Here is a 20,777-nt window from a genome sequence, read left to right on the forward strand (position 1 = left end):
GATGAGAGGTCTGAACCTTTTTCAATTTGGCATGCTCTGGGGCTAGCTTATTTTGCTTAGGCGAAGCTATCTATAAATTACTACATTCTTCTAGTGAAAATCTGAGCTAGGCAGATGGTATCACTTGTCTAAGACAACATGGCTCCCGGTAAAGACAATACATGCATACAGGTTGTCAAAATACCTGTGAGTATCCTAGTATTTTACCAACTTCTAACTATAATTTAAAGTACTCCAGGAAAACTTGTTTGTCTGGGTTAGGTTAGCCCTTCTCAGTACATCTTACAGGATTTGTTTAACAAGAATCACAATATCTGTATGAAAGAAGCATTTGTGCACTCCCCAGTGAAAATACAGGTCTTCGCTGTGAAAGTTTAAGATGCTCTAGCTAACAAAAAATAAAATTAACTATAAACTAAGCTTTAGTTAGGTAGATTGAGATTTTAAAGAAGCTGGCAAATCCCAGCCCAAAGGGATTCGCATTCAAGAATCCAGTAAATAGACAGCAACTTACATCGAGTGGTTGAGAAGGTATTTTCAGCTTGGTTAGATGTGCTTTGCTGCTGGGCTTCAGCTCATTCACACCGCTGCTGTGAGTCTGACTGCTGTAGTGTTCAGAGGATAACTTTGGTTCCATGGATTCCTGCCCATCCATCGGCCTTACATAAGCAGTGGGTTTTTGTAACATTGAACTGGACTTGGACATTAGCGAAGGTGGAAAAGACTGATTAGAGTGCTGTCCACTTGAAAATGAGGGTACACGTGAAGGAGAGTCCCAGTTGGCATCCGGATCCCGGGGAGATTTTGAGCGCTGATGTTCTTTGCTGTGATGATCGCTTCCATGAGATCTCGAATGGCTGGAGCTTAATGAAGAAACAGCAGGTGGTTTCCCAGGGCTGGAAGAACGGGATTTGGAGTGTTCCGATCCATGCTGGTTTTTTTTGCGACTGCTGCTGCTACTGTAAGAGTCACGGTCATGCCTCTGGCCACTACTGCTAGTGTTATTGCCACTGCCACGCTGACTGCTGTGGCCGCTCTGTAAACCCGAGGACCGTTTCTGAGATTGTGAGGAAGTGCTAGGTGCCGGTCCTACAGGAGTCCATTTGCTACTCTGATGCGAACTAGTATTATGTCTCTGATCACCAAAGAAACTTTGGTTTGATTTTTCATCTGCTGTTGATGGTACAGTAGGTTTGGGAATTCCAACGAGCTTTGGTAGCGATCTGTCTCCTATAAGATCATCCATTTCATCATAATTACCAAGCATGCTCTGAATGCGACTAGATAATTTGTCTTCTTTGCTGGTCTGTGGAAATCATTAAAAAAATGCAAATGCAAAACACAGCTTTAAAAGTCACAACTTCATTTTCAGTTAATTGACTTGACAACTATTGTAGTTAATCTAAATTTCAAGGCTAAGATCATGGCTAACATCCAATTCTTCTTTTGCTAGTGTTTCCAATTCCCAGTTTTTGTTCTTTAAGCAGTAATTTCACCCCCCTGTGGCATGCAGAAAAGATGTACTTCAGCAGCACTTATCCTTTTCTTATGCTGATCTCTAATTACTGAAAAATCACATTGGCATTTTTCATTTTCCCCGCCCTGTTCAGGTGATAGGCCGTCGCTCCTGGTATGAACTGACTGCCCACAGTTACCCATAATACCAGAGCCACTATAAGGAACAGAGATTCCCCCATCATTGAGTCCCATGTTCCAAAACCTTCTAACATTATAAAAACAGCACCAGCGTACACTCACACCAGCTCAGAAAGATGGCAGATAACCTGTCCAACTTCCCCAGTGACAGAAACTCACCGTAAGGGTCAGCAGTTCTACTGAGTTATTTCTATTTGACTGACTGAAAAGTGGAAGACATTTGTTTTCAAAATCTGTTTCTGATCTTTATTTTTTTTAATTAATCCTTATCCTTTCCTTTTCATGTTGAATTCTTTAATGCTGAAAAGCCAACTAACTTAAAAAGTAGTAAACATCTGACTGTCCACTTCTAACAAAGAAGTAACTAACAGCTCTATTAAAATCTTTGATCAAGTTTAACACTAAGTGCAACTTGGCCCAGCTACCATTTTCTCATTTTATTTCTCATGGTCTACAAAGTATCTGTGAAGGAGATTTATCCTTCAGCCCGGGAAGACACAAAAATACCCAGGCCACAGCACTCATAGAAAAACATTCCTTTCAGTATTGGTACATTACAGAGACAGGAGAAAGGAAGCAAACCAAGATGTCAGCCGTATCTATTTATCAAAGACTACCAGAGGCTGAATGAAAGAACTGCCAGTAGCAAATAAAACATCGCTTGGTGTGTGTTCTTCTGTATACATGCCCCTTCAACACTGGTCTCTTGATTGCACATCAAATAAGATCTCGAATAGAGATCCAGCCCTAATTACCACCATCTTAGCAGACACATCAGTCCATAGAAAATAATGGCAAAATCCCTACAGTCATAGAAGGTAAGGAAAAGGAACAAAATACTTTGAAAAACTTTACTCTCATTTTGACAGTTTATAGAAAGAAAGCCAAATAAACTTAATTGCTTTTACTGATGTCCAATTCATACTTATCTTCTAAAAAATGAAGCTGCTGTTGAAGTCAATAGAGTTTTTAGTCCCATACATTAGAAGGTAAAGGAAACAGGCAAAAGCAAGTAGTCACACAAGGGAAAAATATTAATTAAATGATCTGAAGGTCTCTATATCTTAAACCCCTAAGACAAATAGTCACAGTGACCCAATTCTCCCCAACCAACCACAGCAATGCAATTTGTTCTCTCTCTCTGTCCACCTTTTTCTCCCTCAAAACTTTCTCTTTTCCTTGAGAGGCACACATAGAGAATTACAGCTGACTTCAAATAAATGGACACAGCACTTTGCAAACCCAGTTTTGTTATCTTCTTATATTCTGATTCTTATTCTGGGCAAAGAAAGTGGATGTACTTAATCTGCAGCCAAATTCTAGGCCTCCAGCCAACTTTCAACAAGGGTTTTAAGTAGTAGTTCCATACAGCACCACTTAAAGTTGACCAGGAATAGTTGAAACAACACTAACCAGTGCTTCTAAGAACGTATTGGTGAGCTGCATGCAAGACTTTAAGAACTGCAGACACCGTCACCTTAAAGTCTATAATGTATTGGTTGTATAAAGTTTTACTTAATAGTAAAATAATATCAGCTTAACCTCACCACTCAGTTATGTAATTTTTAATTGGTATTTATACTGGAATAACTCTTGTTGCCAACACAGTTATAGGAGTTCTTTCCTGAAAAACCAGTTGGGTTTTTTGTGTTGTTTCTTTTTCATCCCCCAGATCAGGTTTACTGTATCCCAACCAGCTTTACTTAGCTTCATACTTGTGGGATTTCGTTAACAGCAAAGTGAAGGGAGGACATGAATCAATCAGCCACTCCACAACTTTCCTCCTGCAGGAGAAAAGTCTTCAGTCACAATGTTTGACCTCTTGCAAACAAAACTGTGATAAGGGAATGGTTTTGTTTTCAAAACGAGTTTTTTAAAAAAATAAATTATATTGTCTCATTATCCCTTTTCTCACTTCCTTCAGAACAGTCCCTGGTTCATCAGCATTAGTACAAATCTGCCTGTGGAGCTGGTTAGCAACTGTCCATGCTTAGTTTCAATACTTGCTTAAAAGCTGGTTAAGGTGACAACTGGGACCTAAAAAGATTTCGGATGAAAATACATTTAAAATACATATTTCCATGCAATTTCTGCTACCAAAAAAAAAAAAAAAGCATTTGTAAAAATGGCATAAACTCACAACTTTGTATGGTTCAGCAAAGAGAGGAGAGTTAGGCGGAAAGGCTTCTTCACCCTGCTGTATTTCTTGATTTCGCCTTTCCCTTTCTTTCATACGCAGCACATTTCGGTCTTCACGGTTCATGTTGCTGCAAAAAACAACAGACAATTTCCTGATCACAGAAGGAAAGAGGAGGGATGGAAGCACACAGTTACCCCGTGCCTGTTTTGCTAAGGTAAGAAGCCCCGGCTGACTGCAGCTCCTCCAAACTGAGAAGTTTGTCCAGCTTAAAACATTTCACATTCAGAGCAGCTATAACCCACAACCTATAACCCACAGCTAGCCTCTATTTCTAACAGGGACAGTTCATGCCGTTAAATAAATAAATCCCAGAGTCCTCAGGCAAATAACTGGAAGCTGGAGCCTTCAGCTTAGTTGGCACCGTGATGCAGCAGTCAGAGCTGAGGGTTTGTCCGAGTTCCAGGAAATCCGGAAGGATCGCCCCTTTCTTAGCCCAACAGACAGCACGCATCACTTCACAGTATTCTCCTACTGCAAAAGTGCTCATCAGAAAAATAGAAATCTCACATATTACAAATCTTCCTTGGAAGTTTGGTCTTGCTGCTTGCGTTAACAGCAATGTGTCCAATTGTAGCAACACAAAAATAATAAAAAAAAAAAGTCAGAAATTATTTCCTTCGAGCTTCATAAAGCACCAGGACTTCTAGGAGTAAACAAAAAAGGGATAAATAAGGTCTCTAGCTCTTTTTACGTGCCATACTATAGTTCACATCAGAAGAATTAAAAAAATGCCTTCCTGATCTACAAAATTACAGTAGGTGCTTCCAGAACATAAATACTTTTCCAATTTAAGTGTAGAATGAAAAAGGTGTCTGCTTAGAAAGTCATTATTTCATGTTTTCAGACAGCTGCCTGAATATTAAAAATACAACATCATAAGCCTGCTACAGAGTTAATGTGAAAGCTCTACAAAACCAGCTCTTCCATTCTAGGCAGAGCTTCCAGCTACCACTCAGCTTTTTAAAAAACATTATTTGTTCTTTTCACCTTAATTTCATTTTAGCCTTTCACTGCAATCCCTTACTCACTTGGCTTCATTTTCTCTGCTACTCTCATTATAAAAAAAATCCACAAGGACATCAAAACCAGAAGAAATCCCCAGTGTAAGTTTAAACACTCGATGCTTTAGGGTGTGAGTTTGTTGCACTTCCCTGGAATATTTGCACTGTAAACAAGGTAAAAGCATCAGCATAATCCAACCTGATGCTGATATAAAGCCTGGGAATGCGCTAACTTTTAACGTGCATCTGAAAACCACTTCTCCAATTGTGCTAAAATCAGCTGAACTCATGCAACTGCAAGTGAACTCAAGTCTGCCTGCTGAGAGAGGGACCTGTACACTGCAATGCGGCCAAACTACCAAAATAATGTTCACAGTAGTGGCAAAATGTAAACCTGCTTTGAAAGTTGGAGGTAAAAAAGCTTTGTTTTCTCCTTCAGATTTCTTGTATATGCAAGATTTAAAGAGAAACAAATGTCAGACTTAATTATAGATAGTGACCTGTTAAAGCCAACCGTTAGGACCTATGCCATTTTACTATTGAAGGCAAAATGTCAGGCAGGGAACAGGAGTATCCTGACCTACCCCGAGTAGCTCCTTCACATAAAAGCATTAAGGCTGTGAATCACATGCAGCTATCCCTTTAGAAGATTGCAATTAAGAAATTTACATCTACCCCTACACTTTCCAAGTAGAGAGCTAAATTTTAACACCAGGATCTTCACTAGCTCTTACAGAGACAAGCATCGCCTTTCAAAACCTTATCAACGTCTGTTGCAACTCTTTGGGCTGAGGAAACACACTCAGCATCGGTAACAACGCTGTCACACAACAGAACATTAGCAGGGACTCGGTCGAGATCAGAGCTGGAGCAAAACCAGAGCTAATCTGACTCTATCTGCCAGCTCAATGCAAAATTAGTCATCCAAAATATTAAATCAGTCAAGTGCTCTCCTTAGCACTCATCCCTAGCCTCCTTTAGCACACAGCAAGTGGTAAATACCTTCAGGAGCAGTCAGCTGGACTGCATGGGGACTGCGGGTAGGTTTACCTTTTATTTTGTTATGGAGGAAGGAAGGGAGGGGAATCGGTGATTTGAATGTGATTCAAATTAGACTTCTTGATCTACTCTTCTAGATCTCTACACGGAGATATTTAAAGCTCCTACGGTGTGTCCTAAGCTATTAAAATCACACCAGTATTAAATATGTAAATAAATGAGTTCAGCGTGTGTTGATTTGGTGGGCTCTAACACTGTATTTGGGACAATTTTTTCGGTCACATTTATCCCTTACACAGCCCTAAAACAACAGAACACAACTTTGCCTTTGTTCAGGAAAAATAAGCAGTGGTGGTACCCTGAAAAGCAAACGACTACGGCATGCCTAGTAAATCAATACTGCTAGCAATTAACTTCAGCCTAAAGGAATTGCAAAAGCGAGTCTTCAGAACACATGTAATTACGTCCATCTTTTGCAGCCTGCTATCCAAAAATACATTGCTGTCATTGAGGGCGGTGAGGCCTGGCAATGCTGCCCAGAGCTGTGGGTGCCCAGGGCTGGCTGCATGGGCCCAGGGCAGCCTGAGTTGGGGGGCAGCCAGCCTGCTCCCACCCCCCAGGGCTCAGGCTTCTCCTGAAGGGGGGTAACAGCTGCCAAACCCCCGCCTCCCCGACCCACCCCCACAAGGGCACCGCAGCTCTCTGCTCCTCCCTCCCTGCACGCCAGGCCTGGAAGCAGAAGACAAGAACTCTTTGCTTTGTACCTGCTGCTATAAACAGGATCCTGCTATAATTTCCCTTTCCCTCTTCCTGGGAGGCCTGAGCGAATGTGAGAACTCCTAGCAGGAGCAGAGCCAGGCTAAGGGAGGCAAAACTAACGCCCCGCTGCAAGGACCAAAGTCACCTTAATATCCATATCTGGGGAAAGAAAAGTGCAAAAATTAAAAGAAATTAGAAAACACACCTAAAGTACAGCACAGCATTTCCATTTTCGAAGTCTAACTCTCCGTGCTTTAGCCATTATTTTTGCACGCAGGTAGCCACGCTGTACTCTGCATTGTGCACTTAGAACGTGATCTCAGCACGGAACTGAGCGCATCCAAATGTTGTGCCTCTCTTCTCCAGCTCAATTTGAAGAGTCGAAAGAAAGCAAGCACTTCAAGCAGGAAATTCACAGAAACGTCTGATACCAAACTCATTTCTGTTTATTCTTTACACACTGTTGACTGCTGATCTAAACGTACGGAGCAGAGTGCGATTCAAATCACCCATACTAGAAACGTTTTCATTTCTGATAAAGCTGGTTTGGTGCTGCTGCTCGCCCCAGCCCAAGCAGGCCGTGGCCTTGGCAGTGGCTCACTCAAGCAATTACAACCTTGGACGCTCCAAGCAGCATTACAGAACTGCAGCGCTGCTCCGCCCTGCCCACCTCCCTTCCCACCGCTCCAGCTCCGGGGTGTCAGGACCAAGCCCATGTATGGGAATTCTGGATCACGTTCCCAGTTTAGAAAAAAAAAAAAAAAAAAAAAGCCACCCACGCATCACCGAAGTTTTAGCAGCAGCGCAGTTATGGAACAGGGCGTCTCGGCCAAGCGCTGGGTAAGGGGCAGGATGACCAGCCTGCCCTCTCGTGCCCCCGAACCACCTCAGGCACCAAAGAGCTGTCCTCACACGAGCTCAGCAGCACCGGGAGCCTCCCCACGCAGCACACAACAAGAGTCCCGAAGCCACGGCACTGCTGGATCTTCAGAGCGTGTTTACAGCACCCTGACTTCCTCTGTGACATCCTCATTTATCGCGAGGGCTTCCCCCCCCCCCCCATCTGAATGGGCTGCATAAGCAATAGAAATCAAACAGCTCACTTATCCCGTACCGGCTAATGGGCTGTGCTGAACACCAATTTTGTTTGACAACGTCTGGTCGTGAATGATAAAGAGTGTTCAGAGAGAACAGGGAACAAACACACGACGTGCAGCACTTCTGCGGGACACACCCGGCGGCACGACGCGCACGCAGCTCCCACCATGGCTCTTCCAAGAAACCGAGCTGGAAATCCTGTTTATAACAAGGAACGATGTGTTTTCACAAAGCACTTAAAAAATGCCAGGAACTGCTCCGATGCCGCGTCCAGCTCCCTCCCAGAGATACCTGTTACTTATTTCGAGTATTTCTGAGCTCGTACCACGAGCGGCAGTCAGCATCTCAGGAACTGCCCATCCTCCCAGCTCACGCATCCAGTATGGCATCGTTATTATGCCGGTCACTAGCACCACACAAACAACCCCCAAATGCTACTCTGTCCGTTCAATAAGTACTCACACTAGAGCAGTAAAAAAATGAAGAACTTTAGTAAAATAAACAACAAACAGAAAAACCCTGCTCCACAACAACAACAAAGCAAACACAGAAACACCGACGCACAAAACAGTAAAACACTCGGAAGTCGTCACTACCATTGCAATACTTACCAAACAGAAGTGAACACGTACTCTTAACTTACAGCTTTCTACGCTACAGCAATGAAAAAGAGAACTGCTGAAAAAACCCACAAAACGTTTCTTACAAAAGTGCTCCAGCCCTGCACGGAGCAGCACAAACTCCAGGTGAAGTTTAAGGATAACCACAATCTCACAAGTACAGAAGCACGACAACCACCCAAGCAGCCTTTGCTGAGTTTGGTAACCCTAAAATAAGAATTGACAGAGAATTTAAATGATATCCATGTGTTAAGGAGCAGTTAAAAAAAAAAAAAAGCTTTCAAAGGAATGAAGGGTTCCATTTTACTTCTCTCCCTCGCACCTTTCAACACAATGGCTGAGGTTTTCCATCAGCTCTAGTTAATACAGCACTGGCATTCTGCTGCAAGGGAGGGGTATTTAGCTTGGGATGGCTCCAACTGCAAATGTTATCTGCTCAACAGGAGGAAAGGTTGACTAAGCCAGAAGTGCTCTGCAGTTAGAGCTCAGTATCTATCTATTCGTGGTAGGCACACACACAGTGAGGGCACCAGTGTGCCTGAACCATAACCTCGTTTGGCTACTTTGATGAGAATGAAGATTTCCTTGTTTGTTTTTAAAACATAATCCCATTTCTAATAGAGATATCTCTTCTTTCGAAGTTTTGTCAGAAGGTCTGTGTTACTGGTAAGAAAAAAAAAATATATATATATATATAAATACAACTGTTCTGGTAATACAATGCAAATATAGACCAGATTTTCACCATTTAGATAAATTCAAATGTTTCTAATGTTTAACTATCCTGTACTTCGCAACAGTGAGATGATAAAGTACTGTAAGAGCTGAACACCTTTGTACATACAGTAAGGGTGGCAGAGCTTTAAAAAAAAAAAAAGAAGGAAAAAAGTTGCCTTAGGTTAGGTTAATGTTTGATGAGAACTACCAGGGAGGGAAGGGCGAGCAGTTTGCTACAGGGCACTACTCCTTCCTGATCAGCTCTGAAACTGCAGAAATCCCCATGAAAGTACAATATGCCTGGACTTGCCACTGTTTCTCAGACAGAGAACACAAATCCTTCACCACTCTTAGCTAAGGAAAACTTCTCTGCACTTTTATAGGAGCAGCTTGTTAATTCCAATGTCCCAGCCAAGTGAAGATGCAGGTAATTACATCCTGCTCCTCAGTGCTGGCTGCCAGATTCCTCTCTCCAGTCCGTAACATTGTATTAGATTACCCAAGTATCAAATAGCTAGCACCTTCTATTTGAGAAAGTACCACACTTCAATGATGGATAAAAGAACTATCATGATGATTTGTAACTCAGCGCTGACTACAAAAAAAGGACTTGGAGATCCTTTAGAACTAAAGAGCCTCTGTAAGCACAATGTGTTTCATTAGACAAGTTCAGGTGAGAGATGGATGTGTTATTCATCACACCCAAGATCCAGCACGTAGATGCTAAGATAATATTTTGATTAAGGTAAGCAGCCAGCAACCGAATTTTAGAACCCAAATAAAACAGGAAACTTCTAATTTCAGCAGCTTCAGCAGCAGAGCTCATTTAAAAACAAGTTTTAAGTCGTTCTCTAAAGCATACTACTAAAACAGCCAAAAAATGTTTACATCCTTGAATTTACTGAAGGGTTAAGAGAGCTCAAACCACTCCTTTAAAACATCTCAATATTCTGTGCAACAGTATTACTGGGCAACGAAAACATCTGGGCCCACTACCGCTCCTTCCCCTGGATTAACCTTACACAGTCGTCAGTTCTATTTTGTGTCACTGTCGAGGACAAGCTCTAAGAACAAAGCAATGATTGCAGCTCATTCTCGGCTCAGCAAAGCACCCACGAAGGGACTGCACATCAGCAGCCAGACTCTTGCACGAGGCTGGCAGCCAGAGTCCAAAGCGCTGCTAGAAAGAAACATGCCCTATCTCCTCCTGAGAGAGGAAAAAAAAAAAAATGCAGATATGAAGCAATCGGTTTTGCTTGGCTTTCTTTTTTCTATTCCTTTTATGGACAGGATGAGGCAGCAGCTGCCCGGCTCTCCCAGCTTTCTTTTCTTCCCAGGCAGTGGAGATGCTCACAGGCCACCGGCGTCAGCCCCTCCTTTTTGTCCTGTCACTACAGAAAAGGGTACAGAAAGAGGGAAGTCCAGCAACTGACAGCACAATGCCCTGCTCTCCCCTTCTCTTCCGGAGAATGCAAACAGCAGAGGAAGGGGTCATTCAGCCACCAACCAGCCCCCCCGCCATCCAGCGACCACACGCACCGAGGGCGCAGACCCCGGGGAGGAATGGCTCAGCAACAGGGATGTTACTCCTGAAGGCAAAGAGTCTGCCTGAGATTGAAAACTGTGTGATACAGCAAAGCCATCATCTACCAAAACCGTCATTTTTTGCATCTACCACTACTCCAGTCCTAGGTGGATAGGATAAAGCAGCCTCAACAAACTCTTGCAAGCTGAGAAAAGTTCATTTCTGCTGTAAAGTGAAGCAGAATTTTAACCTCACTTTCTGTAGTATTTTCATTTGTTTGCTTTGTCTTGCTATAACAAAACAACATTCAGGGATAAAACACTTTCTTAACCAAGCCAATGAAATCCAGCTCTGATGTCTTACATTCAGACGATAACAAGAAAGCAAGCGCTACGGTAAGGATCCATCACAGCAGAATTTTGCCCTCTGCTGAGAACACCATTTTGTTTCTCACACAAATCTCAATTCAGCATACTTCGACCCAATTCCATCTTTCAAACAACATTCTCCTTGTCCTACCAGTGCTCAGTCACGAGTAGATTCCACAATGTGCACGGCGCGAAGATGGAGCACCATAAACACAAAACTTCTATGTGCAATTTCTTCATGTCCACACAGGCTAACCAAGTGTATTATAATAGTTTCCCAACAATATTCTACAGTTTAATTGGGCAGAAACTTAATAACAGAATTCCTGTGCCTACATGTTCTTCTGTTTAAACTTTGAAACAAAGACAACTGGTGTTCAAATTTTATTAAGCGACGGTTATTCAGAAATCCAGCATTAATCTGGCGATTAGACTTCTGACTTCCTCACATTAATTTACTTTTATAAGGTCTCTTTACATTTGAGTACTATGAACTCTATAGCATTAGGATTAAGAAAGGATATTTGCAGAAATTCTCTGATAATTATGTTCTGTATAAGATTTGAAGCAATACATAATGTTTTAACAAAGTGCCACCCAAACGAAGAGAGGATTAGGGCCAAAGGGGAACGTCACATTCATTACAAGGTTCACATCCTCCTCCTGCTTAACAGAACTACAGAAGAAGCAGGAGTGAAAACATTATCACACACATTACGCAGGTTTAACTGCCATTTCCTCCAGTCCTATTGAAAGATCATCTGTTTGCACTTTCTCGCAACACATTTATCTTCCTATCATAACCAAGACTCAAGAATTCTGTTTCAGAACACACTAAAATGAACACAGTTTTGAGACGATAAATTCAGCCACTGCATTAACCACTGAGGTCTTGTGTAGCTGCTCCCAGCAGTACGCCCTGCTCCACACGATGCACAAATACCCAGAGCATCTCTGCCCCTGCTCCAGGCTCCTTCAAGCACAGCTCACTTTCTAAACACCACTTCTATTTGATACATCTTCACAGCACAAGCATCAGTAACAAAGTGCTGGGGGCTATTAATCCACCCTGTGCCCAGCCTTACTGAGGATTTAGCACAAAAGGTGGATTTTTCATTTGGGATGCAATCTTCAGGATCCGCAAGCGCTTCAGAAAGCAGCTCACAGCAGTAATTGAGCCGTGCAAGGCCAGTTAACGACAGCACGTCTCTCCGCAGAGCTGGTCGTGCTGTGGGGCAGCTGCCCCCAAATCCCACACCTCCAGGCCCGCTTCTCCATCCTGCCCACCACCAGCACTGCGCTCCCTTCGACGTGTTTCCTCGTTTTATTTCGTACTTCTTTCAAAGTTCTTTTTACCACCCGTCTGGGCAGGGCCCTAACGCAGCAGCCACGCTGCGCACTGCGTTACTGTATTCAGGCAGTGAGAGGTGGTGCTGCTGAGGCCCAGCGCAGGCCCTGCTCCTCCTCAGTTGGCGGCTGCAGGCCCCTGTCCCAAGGGGTTTCTTCAGAGGATAACAGCAGCCATGAGGCATCTTCCACAGAAGACACATACACTTTTTGGTCTACTCAGATGCAAACTTAACTTCTTCATGTGATAAACCAGCACAGGCATTGCTCACACTGTTTCTGGGCTGCCACTCTTAACGTATTTCTAACTGGAGCTGAACAGCCCGACAAACAAAACTGCAGAACATACAATCCTAATGACATACGTAAATTAAAATCAGCGCCATCCAATGAATCTTGTCACTAAAAAGAATGTTAAAACTTCTTCCAGCGTGAAATGAAGGAAAAAGACAAGCGACCTTGCAAAACTCCTGCCAGAACTCGGCGGAATTTCGAAACCCTTAAAGCAACAGGCCGGGTTAGGCAGAGCCCTGCAGCCGTGTCAGCGTGTTACAAGGTGAAAATGCCATCCACAGTGCCTCAGCTAACAGTACAACTGCTCCCAGGTGTGACAGCAATCACAATGCACGCTGCTCCCCCCGCACCCCCCAAGGCCGTGGGAGAAGCAGCTCAGCCCAGCGGCTCGGCCTTCCTCTCCTACCTGGCACAGGAGGCACATTCTTAACTGGTTTTGTCGATTAACTGGATTCTATCTACTGTTCAAAATCAGAATGGTGCAAGCGAAGAGCAGTTTTTAAATGTATGATTCTCTGTTTCCTTACACGTAATAATTTAAAAAATATGGAGGTGCACACTGGGTTAAATTAGATCGTGCGCGCTGTGTTTGTACTTAGCAAGAAATCACCCCATTACACCAGCCAATGAGATTCAAACGTTGTAGTTCTCTTAAGTAGAAACCAAGATTAAAATGTACTCATTTTTGCCCGTCTTTAGTTTTGCTGTTTGTCAGTAAACCATCTCCAGAAGCACTCGGCCGCTCTTCTGAAGGAACGTGTGCTGCTGAGTGCCCACAGCCCTCGGCTCCGACCCAGCGCGACGCGGCGTGCCCAGGGCAGCACCACCAGCACCCGGGCTGATCAGCTGCAGGAAATGACGCCAGGGAACATCGGTACGTGTCACTTCAGTGTGGCTCTTGCTTCACATGGCTATAAGAGAACATGAGACTTTTCTCTTACGGTCACAAAAACAATTAGAGGAACCAGAAACAAGAGAAAAAGGAAGCAAGAAATGTCTTTCTCTAGGAGCTTATTAGCAATTAACAAACTTAAGCTGAAGACTACTTGAACTCCTCTCTTAGTAAAAAGCATTTGTGTAATTATTGGCTAAGAATGTTTGGCTAAGAATGTGTCACAGCATAAACTCCTCACTTGTGTTTCTTCCTCATTAAATATAATTGGTACAGATATTTCAGCAGAAGTAATCCAGGAATAAAACTCACTCCATCTTCTACCGGCTACCTACACTATCACTTCCACCAGTGTGAAATGGTTATCACCATTTTCACAAGGGCAACCCATCCTATCTGCATCGTAAAAACAAATTGAAATGCAGTGATTCTAAAAATTCCAAAACTTCCAAAACCGGGCACTTGGAAGCGATGCTGAACAGGAGCAGTGACCCCAGTGCCTCGTGCCTACAGTCAGCACGGACCAGAGCAGCTACGCATCATCCCGTCACCGGCACAGCAACCACTGCTGTACTGGAAGGCTCAATGTCAGTCTGAAAAAAGCAGCAAACGGAAAACAAAACCAAACAAAAAAGCTAACATCAGCAGGCACCCACACGCCCACATATACAAACAAAACCCGCTCCAAACAAACAAAGCCATCCGTAAGCTCTCTGCCATACAGGACCACCCAGCACATCAAAAAGAGATGTAAGATAGGAAAAATATGATGCCCATTGTATCTCATCTTGTCCAATCTTTATGCCGGGAGGCCTCCAAAGTTAGGCAAATAAAATAAATGTATCTGTATAAAATCAAACATTTTCCAATCACAGTGGCTTCCATTAAAGCTACTGTTCTCACTCATGTCAAAACAGTCGCACCTGCTACACTAACTTTACCAAGTGTTCCTCCTTTCAGAGTCCTTTAATTCATTTTTCCATACTCAATTTTTCTAAAATTTTCAACTTAAAGGCTCAGTTTTTCACATTTGGACTTTGACCAAATTAACTTATCTTTGAATAAGGAAATGTCTATGCTAATAGCAATGGAAAACTGGTAAATGAGATCTTCAGACTTTGTCAGAAAAGTATGGTTTATATTCCTCTGCCCACAAAGACATAACATTACACAAAATCATTTTGATGTGGCTTTTCTGGATTTTATTCTACCCTCCCATACAGGAAAAATATTCTATTAGTTGCTCTGCAGCCAAACTATACAAAGAGAACCGTGGACTCTTATCTCCTCATCCAACTTGCTTTAATGATTTGCGCACATCAAAGTCTGATTAAAACCAGTTAAGCACTTCCATCAACAAAATCTCTTTAACGTCTTCTGGAAATTAAATTAAATGCAGCAACAAGTATATATATGTGAATATCCAAAAGTGCACAATTTTTATCAGCTATTGAGCTTTTACAGTAACATTAGAATAGCTAGAGACATACACGGAAGTATACGTTTAGTACTCCGAAGCTTAATTTATATGAAAATAAATTTAATATTTACATTGGTCATCTGCAGCAGTCATTTCAAAAAGGCCGCCTGCAGCAGGACCTCTCTAGCGCAAGGAAAAGGGCACTGTGCATCTGACAGTTCCACGCAGCCCTACAGCAACAGAGCAGCACCCACTATAAATGTCAGCTGCAGTAAATAACGCTGTCAGAGCTCGTCTCCAGATTTCTGCTGCTGCAGGACCAGTTACGCTCACATTGCCTTACATGGCTTCGGGGTGGCTGTGCGCTTATCTGGGAGCGTGTGCCTGCCTGCGGGTAGGTGCCTGCCACCCCGGCACTGCACGCTGCAAGAGCAGCAGAACAGCTCCTCCGTTCTCGTATCTACGGTTTCTGTATTTGAAACGTGCTTCTATTACTCACATTGCAGCTTGATCACAATTCAGATCTTGAAAAGATTCCTATGTAGCTGCAGTACCACGGTGAGATGGTAGGAGAGAGTCGGTGCTCAGCAGCGTGAAACTTCAGCGCGTTTGAGAACCAAAGCTGTTAAGGAAAGTACCTAGTAGGGAGCACTTCCCACTTCACCTCGCTGAAATCTTAGAACGTGAGCGAAAGACAAGTTTAAACAATTCTTCTTTCCTGAAGAACACTTTATAACCAGTCACTGGTTAGAAACACGGTGCTCTCAGCATTTAGTTCTAATAATTAAATGTATTTTCAGCTTTTCTTAAAAATTGAAACGGTTCATTTTGAAAAGCTAATTCAGACAGCAATCAGAAAAGCAGCACAATGCTGCCCTGCACACGATCCCCGTGCCAGCACTCCCCTAAAGACCCAAAGAGGGGAAATGTGGGGGCACGGCCAGGCGGCCGAGGCAGGTGCTGCCATGGGGGATCGGACGGGGGCAGGGAAGCCCAGGCAGGGCAGGGTGGAAGCAGTGAGGCTGGGAGATAGAAGCCCCTGACATCACTGCTGGCCAGGTCCTAATTGTGAGAGGTATAAAACAGCACCATTTGTATAGCTAAGAGTTAAAAAACCCAGACACAGCTATTCCACCCATTACAGTGCATAGCAAAAAAGAAGCCACTTATACAAAGAGAAACGTGCACTCAAGTCTCCACTGTTGCCTTGCAGCAACTTAGGAAAAGTCCAGTTCTGCCCCAGCAATGACTTGACTGCTCGAAGAGGCCACTCTGGAAAAGCAGCACGTGGTGTTTTAACAAAGTTAAACACAGCATCACCCACAGGGAAGGTCAGCAGTGCCCACCACCATCTGCGTGGCAAACAACTTCAAGCAATGTACAATCCAATCCAATCACACCAAGCATCTACCTCTGTTTCCTGGAGACTACAAAGTTATGGGGTATCAGGACCTGGATGCCTTCTCATTTAAACACCACATACAGTAAAAGCTTCAAAAAAACTGAGTTTGGAATTCACTGTGGTTTAACGCACGTGCTCCGACATCTCGCAGCCACAAGAAATTCACTCCGGAGAGCTCTGAAGAGGCACACACAATTCCCCTCTGCTCCTCCACTAAAAAGCCACCAAACTTACAAGCTGAGGGCAGTTTCAGGTCCAGCCCAAAGGACACGCATCTTTAAACCACTTTCAGAAACTGCAGATAAGGAGGGAAATATCGCTCTTTTACATGAAAATAGCCATGGTACCAGCTTTAAGAGCGCTGCAGCATTATGCCAGCTGGCTGGCTGCTACGTGTAGTCTTTATTCTCCCCTGTAATAGCAAGGAAATACATAGCAAGAGACTGCAGAGGAGTAGAATTATCAGCAATGAGAGATCTGGAATAAAAGTCTGTACTGAAAGACACGATCACTACAGGATTACAACATTAGCAAAACTACACTGTCAATTTGTTTAGTTTTAAAACATGGACAACTAACGTGTTTGAGTTATCAGTAACTGTTTAATATTAGTAATCATAAATAAAAATTAACATGAACTCAATAAAGAGAGATCAATAAATGGGGTTTGTGAGCTGTTCAGCTGGGCAGAGTTAGGTCTGGTACCACGCCTCAATAGAAAGAAGTGCAGGCAAACGTTAGTAATGAGCTGTTAACAGAAGAAAATTAGTTCAAGACTTCAGGGCAAGAACTTCTCTTATTCTGTATTCGTACAGTACAAACACACAAGATTTTTTCTCCTGTTGCTACCTGGTGCTATTAATAAACTGGGTTTTACACTCGTCAGCAGGAATAATTAAGAAATCAAGTAAGAACAAGAGACACGACAACTTGAAGAACTACACGCTAATGCACTTGGGAAGAAAATACAGATCACTACATTAGGGAAAAAGGAGGCTTGAAACAAAGTTGGAGAGAGAAACTTGGAAAGCAGTAAGAATTGGAGAGCCTGGGGAGATGGCAGGCACCAGAGGAGACACGAGAGCATGACGCAAACAACACTGCAGCTAAATGGGAAAATGGGATTCGGGACTGCACGTACGAAGCTGGCACGACACCAGGCAAGGAAGTGAGCCCCGCTCGCTGCAGCCGAGCACTGTGCAAAGCTCCTCCGTGGGGTCACAGCCACCCCAGCACTGCCACGGGGCCGGGGGTGAGAAACCCCAACAACAGGAATATGTACCTCTAGTCACAGAGTAACTAGAAAGAGAAAATCCATCTGGATTACCGCAGCGGAAAAAAAATACGAAGCATAAGAACAGTACTGCTTTAAAAATATTGGCTGACTAAACTCAGGAGAAAAGCTTTATGACAGGAAGGAGCCGGAGCCTCTGCAGTTATATTTCCTGAGCTGCGACAGAACCCCTAACATTTCACAAGGTAAAAGTCATCTTGTCAGTCCTGAGTAACTGCAGAAAAGGAACAACCCTGCAAGAGAAGAGTAACTGCCAGATAAGTTCTTTCACCTTTGCTTTTGCAGTTCTATCAATTCGATTTCTTATTTTCTTATTTTAATACAGCTAGCAATATATTTTACATACGTCTAACGCTGCTCTACCAAAGCACGAACTCTTAAAGTTTCCTGACTCGTTTTCAGACTCTCCATGCTGTGGCCCCTCCATCTCCTCACAATTTGGAGGTTTTCTGCTTTAGAGATGACGGCACCAACATCAGCTGTTCTGTGACGCTAACTCCAAGAGAGACATTGAAAACAAGTGACCTGGAAGGCAGCAGACTTGGGTTTCATTACTTTTCGCCTCTGTTCAAAGGTAACTGTGAGCTTATAGTGACAGCAGAGAGGTCTGCCCGTAGAACAAACCACACGCGTGCAACAATCTGAAATTACACAGCTGACAGCAATTACTGCAGCAGAGTATAAACCTCACAGACACTAAAATCTCAAATCTATTCTGACACCCTCAGACCCCAGACACGATGCTGTGTCAGTAACTTTCTCCCTTTCTCTCTGCAAACACATTACTGCTGATTAACGTGGTCTCTTGAAAGATCCTAGCACTCTTCCCCCACTTCCCAACAAGGGCACATCTGCCTGCAGGACAGCCACTCATTTCACCTCTCAGCTCTCAATGTTCAGCCTCAGACATGGATATCACTTGCTGCTGTTTCTGCCCTCAACAATACAGCCTTCTGGTGATCTAGAGCAATGAAAAAGAATAGCAACAACTACAGTGAACTCTCCAAACAAGAGAATGAGCAAGAGGGAAAAGAACAGAGGTGATGAAGCAGTGATGAGCAGTAATGGCCACTCTCACAAGCACAGAAAGCACTGGGCAAAGTGGAGGCAGCTTCCCCATCCACCGCCTGATCAGAGCCCTGCCTGCTTCAAAAGACACAAGGAACTGTTCTCTCAGCAAGTAACACACAAGTTGCGTGTCTCCAGTCACATCCGACATCCAGGAGCAATCGCTGTGGAGAACAAAGTGCAGCAGAACACCCTTGGCAGCAGCTGGGAGCTAGAAGAGGAAGGAGGAACTGAAGTGTGCTTGCCAACTTACTATCTGCCAACTGTGAGGTAGGGACAGACTTCTGCTGAAAATATTTATTTACAAAACCTGAACAATGCAAACTCTACGGCGTTTGCAGATAAAAACACGTGGCATCCTTCCATTAAATAGTTTGGTAATAACCAGGGAAAAAAACATTCCATATCACTAAAAAGACAACCAAGAAACCCAAGAAATATTTCACAGAAATTTTATCAAGTTCATACTGTTATAACTGGGAAGAATGCAAAACACACAAATATGATCTTTTTTTTTTGGTTGCTATGTGGCTTCCTGAACAAAACTGTTCAAGAAATCCTACCCCAGGCGCTCCGCGTCCCTCTCACAATGTTTGAGAAAAGAAGTATCTGAGAATTGGGAAGATGCTTACAGGAAATATCAGGGACTTTAACCCCTTTTTGAAGCTAGAACTGAACTTTCCCATGTTCTTTCATGACTAAGAACAGCGTTGAGCAGAGAACTTGCTCTTGCACAAAGCTATAAAACAAATACAGTGCGGTTGGGAAATCATAAAAGATAATACCGATACATTAAGAAAGCCAAAACATTCACAACGCCCAATGGTAAATTTCCCTTCCTGTTACCCATGGCAAGAATTCCACGATCATCATCACAAGCCGTTGTATAACTCACGTACCATACCCACACACAGTACCAACGTGACTAAGGCCGAACATCGCACACCTCGCTGAGGCACAGGACACAGCAGCAGCACTGTGATTTCAATGGTGGTTCCCTCATTAGAGGAGATACTGAATGCCACTCCTTCAATCACTTGACTGGACCCTATTTCACAATAATGCCCGAGGCTGCACAGCACTCCCTCTCAGAGAAGCGTTCAGAAGTTTTAAAGAAACGTAGGGAAGTAGAGAAGTACTTCTGAGAAGTTGAGTACCTAGAAGAGAGTTGGCAGTGCGGTGAAAATAAATGCAGACACTTAAGGAGAACAAGTTAATTTCCAAGAGTGTCAGTGCTGAGTAAGTGCCTGCTCGGCTCTGCTCGCAGGAGGCAAGTAGGAGGGCTGACTGACATCAGTGGGAACACTCAGCTCCGTCAGCGCCTTCGTAAGGAAATGATCACACAAGAGCGCACTGAGCCCGGGAGATGGGCCGTGAAAGGGGCCCACAAGTGGCACTGCCCTCACTGGGGCATCAGCGTTTCAGGCCACGCCTGAGGTATGGGCGTAAGCACTCAGGTGAAAGGAAGTTATGAAGTTTGCCACTTTTCCATTTCAAGAAGCAAACAGAAGAGTCAGCAACTCAAAGCACTGAGCTCCGCCATACAGCACCCAACGCTGTTGACTGAAAAAAGAAACCATCTCATCAACCCGGGTTCCGGAATGTTAGGTGACAGCTCTCCCGATTACAGAGCATAATGCGATCCTCATCGCGGGCGATGCTTTACGTAACAGCCATGGCAGGAGGATGCGCCGGCACACCAACAACCCGCGGTGCCCCTTCTGACCTGTGCCAGTCCCCACGCCGAGCGATCTCCCATGACGGCAGCAGCGCACGGAGCCCCCCGGCCCTGCCCCTTCCCCACAGCCGCTCGGTGCCGAAAACAGAGAGCGAAGGGGAAGGAACAAAGCCCTGACGTCGAATCAGAAAAAGGATTAAACCCCGCGGCCCGGAGAGGAGGCTGCGCCGGCCCCATTAGCACCGGGAGCACCCAGCGGCATCCCGAGCCGACATTTTAGCGACGGCCCAGAGGGTTTCGCTCCCCGAAGGGCCGGGGGACGCGGGCGCAGCCCCGCGGTGCCCGCTCGCCCCGTGGCGGAGGGGCCGGGGCTGCCCGCGGCGGGCACTAATGGGGGCGGCGGGGCCGGGAGAAGGGCAGCGCCGGGCAGAGGCCGCCC

At 44.2% G+C, this 20,777-nt stretch overlaps 1 protein-coding gene across 5 annotated transcripts in view; it reads right to left on the reverse strand.

Annotated features, from left to right (window-relative positions):
* Positions 1–20,777, reverse strand: part of AFF4 (AF4/FMR2 family member 4) — a 50,740-nt gene that overhangs the window by 28,912 nt on the left and 1,051 nt on the right. For 2 of the 5 annotated variants that reach the window (XM_021410334.1, XM_021410335.1), the window contains exons 1-4: positions 7,730–8,542; positions 6,621–6,774; positions 3,797–3,923; positions 515–1,306 (exon numbers count right to left, since the gene is read on the reverse strand). In XM_021410334.1, coding sequence (XP_021266009.1) covers positions 515–1,306; positions 3,797–3,919 — 915 coding nt within the window. In that variant the 5' untranslated portion in view covers positions 3,920–3,923; positions 6,621–6,774; positions 7,730–8,542. Of the gene's footprint in view, positions 1–514; positions 1,307–3,796; positions 3,924–6,620; positions 6,775–7,729; positions 8,543–15,342; positions 15,350–20,777 lie in introns of those variants that run through there. The other 3 variants (XM_021410333.1, XM_021410331.1, XM_021410332.1) reach the window with 3 other exon arrangements.

Source organism: Numida meleagris, chromosome 12, assembly GCF_002078875.1.
Source record: "Numida meleagris isolate 19003 breed g44 Domestic line chromosome 12, NumMel1.0, whole genome shotgun sequence".
Classification (NCBI taxonomy): Eukaryota; Metazoa; Chordata; class Aves; order Galliformes; family Numididae; genus Numida; species Numida meleagris.